At 43.0% G+C, this 7,567-nt stretch overlaps 1 protein-coding gene across 6 annotated transcripts in view; it reads left to right on the forward strand.

The window, feature by feature from the left end:
- Positions 1–3,888, forward strand: part of NRK (Nik related kinase) — a 97,125-nt gene extending 93,237 nt beyond the window's left edge. For all 6 annotated transcript variants that reach the window (XM_021406499.1, XM_021406500.1, XM_021406501.1 and 3 more), the window contains one exon: positions 148–3,888. In XM_021406499.1, the coding sequence (XP_021262174.1) occupies positions 148–231 (84 nt within the window). In that variant the 3' untranslated portion in view covers positions 232–3,888. The remainder of the gene's footprint in view (positions 1–147) is intronic.

Genomic DNA, 7,567 nt, shown 5'->3' on the forward strand with positions numbered 1-7,567 from the left:
AAAGTTTCTCATGGAATCAAAATTGAGTTGTGATTTATAAATCCTTGTACTTGAGTCTCTGGCATTCTCTCAGATTTCCTGTATGGGTAAAAACATTGCTGTAAACGTAATCTGACAGTAGCCTACCTTTTTTTCCCCTCTTTCTAGGTATTCTTCGCATCTGTACAATCAGGAGGCAGCAGTCAAATTTACTTTATGACTCTTGGTCAAAACGTACTGTTCAACTGGTAAATCACATCAAAATGAAGGATGCTTTGAAATTCCCTGTAGCTAGCTGTGTAAAATGCTTGGAGGTAATATGTATGAATTTGCACTTTTTACCTACAAAAATCTTGTCATTGTTATCAAAATTCATATTCTTGCAGTTTGGAAAGAGTTCCATTTTCCTGTCAAAATCTTGCAAACACATTTAGCTCGTCTTCTCAAATGTGTTGCAAGCAAAGACTGCATTCACAGTGTTAAGAGAGAGCAAGTTTAATGAAGAGTGTATCCAATATAACAAGCTCCTGTACTCTGGTGAGTGCACGGTTTCTTTTATTACAGATAATGTAATGTTATCATCTCGAACTGAAGACTCTTTTTTTTTTTTGGACAGCAACATCTCTACATAGATACAAAAACACAGACAGGTTGGATGGCAAATTGGAATCTGTTTTGAATTGTTTTTTAGCTTGTTGTGTATTTTAAGCCAGTTGTTACTGTTTCATGAAGACTCGCTCGTCTGAGTCTTCAATCAGTGAAAGAGCAAGTGTGTTCATGGAGGGGCCTGATGCACGTCGGGGTGCAGAGGGGTCCTGTCCTGTGGCAGAGAAGAGGCACTTTTTCCTGCAGCGCTGTAGAGGCAGCTGCCTGTAGCCGTGTGCTCTCGTAGCTCTTATGAAAGGCAGGGAACAGACTTCGTGTTTCTCTCAGGGCTGGATGCCTGAGCCAGTAGACACAGTTACTGTAGAACGTACTTGTAAAAACAGTTTAAATAGTAGTTTGTCTTCATCACCTATGCAGTGCAGAGCAGAACTTGTAACTTTTACTCAGCCAAGGGACCCACACTCGTGTGAGTTGGTTTAAAGGCACTACCCGTGTATATAAGCCACAGGATCAGGCACCATCTTTTCTTTCTTGCTTGCTCTTTTAGCAACAAGTCTTCGTGTATTTGTATGTAAATATAATCTTTCCAAAATGGATATTAACAAATGTATTCTGAATATAGTTATGAAAATATCCAAAGAGTTAATCTATTATAAATAGAAAATATAAATAATTTCAGGTGCTTTCTATGCTAATTGCATCTAAATAAAGCTGCATCCACTAGTGTTACTGGTGCCAGTGTTTCTGCATAAACTTTGTTCTCAGGGCATGTAACTTGGCCATAAAACTACACAGAAATTCTGTGATTAAATCGTAAGGTTTGATGCAGTCATCTTTTAGCTCATTTTTGGATATGCTTTGAGAATGTAAAGCATCAAATGTAACACAAAAGAGCTTATTCAAGACACGATACAGTATGGATGATGCTGTAGGCAAAAGTGGAATTGATAGCTTCAGTGTGTGGAAATAGGGGTTTTATTACTTGAAATTTGTGATACTGAAAGGTGCAGGGAAAGCGTATTGGAATATCTCTGGTTGTCTACCTCAAGGATGGTGATACACAGTTTACTAAGAAGGGGAGAAATAAAGTTGTTAAAACCGGTAGCCGTTTTTTACAGCGTGTCAAGTGAAGGCAGTGTTAGCAGTCGTCTGTGGCTGACTGGAGCTCACACTGTGATGCCAGCTCCAGAACTGCTCTCCTTGTACCAAACAGCAGCACACGATCAAAGCACGGTCTCGTCGGCCCTTCCCCGCAGTGGCACTTCCACTGCTGCAGCCAGATCGGAGATGCCTGCACCATGGCTGGCTATGTTCTTTGGTTATGCGGAAGACTGCACTTTCCAAAGTTATTAACCTAGCACTTTCCACGAGCACTAGCTTATCTCAAAATGTACAGTGTTTTTTTTTATGAAGTATTTTCCCCTTCAGTGTTTAAACTTACAGAAGCCTAAGCCATACTAGAGTATATGTGCAGTTACATACTCAAAGTAAACGTAAATGCAGGCAAGCAATCAGCTTGTGTGCAGATTTAAAATCCGAGTGGTGGGCAGAGCTCCATGAAACAGGTCTCTGTGTCTGATGTTCCTACCTGGTGTCCATGCCAGGGCCTGGGACAACTGAACAAAGCAGACCTGTTTTTACCTGGCTCAGCTCTCTATGCTAGGGAGCGCTGCGCTTATTTTGATCAACTTTTACCAAAAACAAACAACAGCAAAAGAACAGAAACAAAGATGAAAGTTACAGGGAGAAGAAAAAATTACAATCAATCAGAAATACAATTTACTTGCTTTTACTTCAAATAAAAAGTCGAAGAAACGGTGAAGAAAGAACACCTTTCATTTTCTACCCAGTGGGTGTGCAAAACTTGCTTGCAAAACTGCTCTTGCCGTAAGCAATCAGTGACCCAGGCTGCTCGACAGGATTTTTTAAAGTGTGCTTATCACAGCAGCCTCTGCATTACATGGGTGGCATATGAATTACTCTCCTCCTCCCACCTTGGTGCCAACAGGTAGGAGGCAGATCTTCTTGGTGCTAGGCACTAGTTTAAAAGGATCTAGCAGAGAACAATGGAGATTTAGACCATCCTCGGCCGAGGGGTTAAAGAAGCAAACTGCCATCAAACTTGTTTAATAGTACTGTTACTGCGAAGTGTGACAGTAAGAGGATGCTCTGTGAAGACACTTAGCTGCGTACCACGAAATAAACAAAGTGAGCTTGAGAGAAGGAACGTGTGCTACTGCATTAACATTTTAATCTCTCATTCCTCTTGCTTCTATTAATTGTCTTTTCTTTTGAGCCGTAATTCAAGTCAGTGGATTGGATTTTCACCTGTCACTTTGCATGTAAAACCACTGAATTACTGAGGTTACATCCATGTTTAAATATGGAAAGAACCAGGACCTTACAGGTGAATGCTGATAAAGGATTTAGAAGTGGTATTCCAAATAATAATAGCAGTTGGGTGTAACACAGAGATGAACGTGGCATTTCCTCTTTATCGGAGAGGAAGTCAGAATGGGTGAGAATGAGAAAGAGCCCAGAGATGTCGAGAAGAGAAACTGAGGAGAGTGTAAGTGGCTGAAGAGGAGGGAGAAGCTGAAGAAAATAAACAGGAGTAGGCAAAGGGAGGCAGTGGATGTCTAGAACAGCTATTGCTGTGGGAGGAATGAAAGGTTAAGAAATGTTACAGAAAGTATCCAAAGAAAGGGGAGAGTACTGGGGGTGGCTGGGTGGTCTGAACACTGAACAGCAGCGTTCTGAGTAACTGCAGCTCAAAGCAAAAGTTCAAAGGCTCAGGAAAAAAAAAAAAATCCAGAGACCCCAAGGTTTTCCTGACATAAATGTAACTATGCAAAACACGTATCAGATTTTGTTTCATTTTGTAAGGAGTTTCTTTAGCTACATACTTTCACTAACTTTTAAGACCAAGGAGGGAACTGCTGAACTAAGTATGGTTTTCCAGTAATGTCTCTTTGAACCAGTGCTGTAGGGACAGAAGGGCAGAACATTACAGTTCCATACCAGGATTCCACTGGTACACGCAGTATTCTTACTGCAAGCAGTGCTCCTACCATTGCATTTGCCCGAACCGGTCTGCACTCATACTGCATTGAGATAGTACTGTACGTGCCTGCTTCAAGTTTAAGAGCGGTGAACTCTGTTCCACAGCCTCAACCTTGACATATGACTTCAAAACCAGGGAACAACACAAGCTATGTACTGTACATCATGTATGTGGGTTTTTTATTGTTCCCTAATGTAAAACTGAAACTAATAAAAAAATGCTCTGAAAATCAAAACTAATAATGGTCTTGTAAGATTCTGTTATATTGGCATAAGCTATTGTAGAAGTCGTAGAAAGAGCCGATGGTTTGTTTTCCAAATCCCATGAGTATGGCTATTTCTGCCTCTGTCTGCCTATAGACATAAAATAATACACTTCTTGAGTGGATAAAGATATTGAGGGGGCATTGAGAGTTCAGACTGCGCAGAATGTGAGTACGGGTGACAGCCAGCACTGAGCTGTGTGTGCTGCTAACGAGCTTTAGCAGTGAGTTTCTGTGCTCCTGCCTTCCTCTTTGCACAAATACCCAGCGGAACTGGAGACACACCACAGCTTGCAGGCACCTGACACTGCAAGAGCTGCTGCTTCTATGTGTCTGTATCAGCCCGAATGCCTGGTTAGTCCATTCACTTTTTCTTACGTACGCTCACATAAGTCTTTGTTGTAGCACATAACATTTACTGCTGTATCTAATGCGAGGTGTGATAGCACATTGTAGCTAGAATTAGGAAATGTTCCATTTATGCCAGTGCTGGTGTTGAAAAGGGTAAGGGCAGAAGGAGAGATTTCTCCGAAATATTTAAATTGAAGATGAGTGTCATTCATTCATGTTGTCTCTTCCATGCTGGCAGAGCGTGTTGCTTCAAGCATTCAATACATGGGGTGGAATCTGTATTGTAAGTTTAAAGGTATCGTGGTTGCTTGCTTGGGCAGATAGCTCAGTTTACCCACTGTTCTTAGCACCAGAAGTTATTTCCGAGCTTCAGTCATACAGTGTACCAGAATTCTTCCACACTAACTCCTAATGAGTTTCTCTCCCCAGCACAAGAAGAAACAGCAGGCTTGAGTTCTAGTACTACTCTTCTTGAACAGGTGCTTCCCTCTGCTTTTTGATTTCCTATTTCCAAATCAGGAATAATTGCAGGACGAACAGAGAAGCAATTCTGGAATTCCTCCTTTGCATGTGATCAGTACTGCACCAATAACTCTGCTATAAAAGAAGTACGGTGATTCATTTACACTCTGTTAGTAGATTAGGAGATGTCACTAATGTTGCGGAAAAACATCTTGAAATAAGAAAAAGTGGTTTTTTCTATTTCCTGGAACCACTGTGAAAAACCATGCACTCAGCTCCAGGTATGCATGAAGACTTGCAGCTGCTGACCCAAGTGTCAAACGTTTCAGAGGTGTGGCTATGGTTTCTACCTTCCACACCAATTACTACCAGTCTTTTCCCCTCCCCCTTAGCTAAGATGGTTCTAAGATGGTTCTGTCTGCTAAGGGCAGCATTTGTCTTGTCCATGTTTGTTTTTACAAAAAGACAAATTTCTCCCTTCGCAAAAAAAAAAAAAAAAAAAAAAAGCAGTCTTTTCTCTGACGAAGTTTCAGAAACCAGAACTTGAAAAGTAGTCAGCAAACTGCTCTTTCTTTGTACCTTCTACCATTACTGTGAAAATGGCAGCTCTTCTGCCATTCCTATTAACACTTCTCCATTTTTGGCTAGTTATAAATGTAAAAATAAATGTTGACATGTACACGGTCTGGGCTTTTGTAAAAGATGGTCTCCCTAAGTCCTAGCAGGCACGCTACCCCACCCTAAAGGGGCTGCTCCTAAGTTTCCCAGCTGCTCCAGTTCTGGGGCTGATGTGCATACCCCAGCCAAAAACCAGCAGTAAAGGAGGTGTGAGAAAGGAAACCAAAACTGACAAAATCTGAACAAGTGACACCTGCTAGAGGTCTGCAGCCAAACTGGACAAAATGCCCAGGGATGTCAGACAACAGTAATATAATGAGAGCAAATAAAGGTAGTCCCAACTCTAACCTGCAAGGATTAGGTTTGGGAGTTGGTTTACCCTGCCCAGACAACTAGTAAAAAGAGATTTTTGTCTTCTTTGGATCCATGTACTAAGCAGGTCCCTATGGCAGGTGCTACAAGGAAGGACAAAGGAAGTGCTGCATAGGCTATTGACTAAAATAAGGCATAAATCTGCTCTCCTCCCCCTCCACTAATGCAGTGGCATGAACCAACCGATGCACAGGTAGGTAGCACACCCACTGAATCAGTGGTGAGCCTCAATCTGGGGAGTACTGTCATCTCATCCTACCTTATACAGGAATATACTGTGGCAAATACTAACTAAATAAAAAGCAAACTGGGCCCAACTCTGGCCCCATTCTACCAACAAAATAATAATATTCTTCCTCTGATCATCCTTGTTCATGATCCTCTCCTGCTCCCACCCCAAGTTGTTCCACGGCAATACTGTTACAAAACCAGGTTGCAAGCTGCTGAGTGCATGGGAGTAAGTTTGACTCCATCCATATACTGGTTCATGTGATGCAGCTCCTGGCATAAAAGCAAATCATGGCAGAGGTGCACGCTGGATTATAAAACAGCTCTCTGACACCAGTAGGTAAGGCCAAGCCTCACCCTGACCCTTCTTAAGGTGGCAGCCATGATCGAGCTAATGGAGGAGTTACTTAGTGCCCTTCTCCTCCACACATACACACTTCATTCCAGCGCCGTGCAATTCTAAGTCTGCATCCTTTGTTTCGTGCTGTACACTCTGCAAGGTGCTGCACAAAATCGGCATATCAGTGTCCAAAAGCAATCATGAGAAGGTCGTTAGATTCTATTCACCATAATTACCAACCATTTATTTAGAATCTGTGGGGAAGGGAAGGCATTAGCAGGCACTAATAAAAGACAAACAAAATTCTCCTCCCTGGAAAGAAACACCCCGCCTTAAGAACCCTTCAAACCTATTGTGACTGCTCATTATTAAAATTGCCCTGATAAAGCTGTATCCATGTTGCACCTTAAAGGCGTGGATAAAATAATTTCTGCCTCTCCGTGATGAGATAACACTTCAGCAAATACAGCCATGCAAGTCTGGGGTTTGGAGGTTATGTCTCACAATGTTTTAAACTAAAATATCTTCTTCCACACGCTCCGTAATTTGCCAGTGTACAGCTAGGCAGTGAGATACAGCTGTGTAAGTACACAAAGCGAGCTAGGTTAGCATCAAACAGCCTGTAAGCTCCTCTGTGCTACTTGTTGCTACTGGAGCTCAACTGAAATGGCATTTTAGTGTTACCTCTTATTTTGTATTTAAAAGCACTTTGTTACATGCCACCAAATTGTTCTGGAATTCAGTTGTTTCTCCAACGGCCATCATAAAAGCTGGCTTACAACTTCGGTGCTGTGTTCAGACAGCTGTGTTTATGTTAAGTGAAACACGATTATTTAATCGTTTCCCATTGTTTTCAAGATCGGGTTAACAAAAGCAGCTGAGAGAAGGCGATGGAAAGCATTGGAAAGACTGTTTTTTTGTCCTCAAAGCACTTCGTGGCGAGCAACTGTGTTATACAATGAACTTCACGATCTTGTGAAGCAACGTTGTACGCTTTTCGTTTCTGCGTTAAACGCGGTGCTCGCTGGACCTCTGCTGGTGAGAAAGAAGGCGGCAGGACGGAGTCACCGCAGCAGGGAACTCTCAAACTGCGGCCGCTGCTCGGCGCGGTTAGCTGCAGCCCGACAGGCGCAGGTGCAGCGCTGCCCGCGGACGCGTCCCTCAGGGCCGGAGCCGCGCGCGGCGCCGGGGGCGCGAGAGAGGGAAAGGCGCCGGCGGGTCCCCACACACCGCCCCCGGCCGAGCAAGCCCGGGCAGGCCCCGCAACGCCGCTTTCCCGCCGCCG

Source organism: Numida meleagris, chromosome 8 (genome assembly GCF_002078875.1).
Source record: "Numida meleagris isolate 19003 breed g44 Domestic line chromosome 8, NumMel1.0, whole genome shotgun sequence".
Lineage (NCBI taxonomy): Eukaryota > Metazoa > Chordata > Aves > Galliformes > Numididae > Numida > Numida meleagris.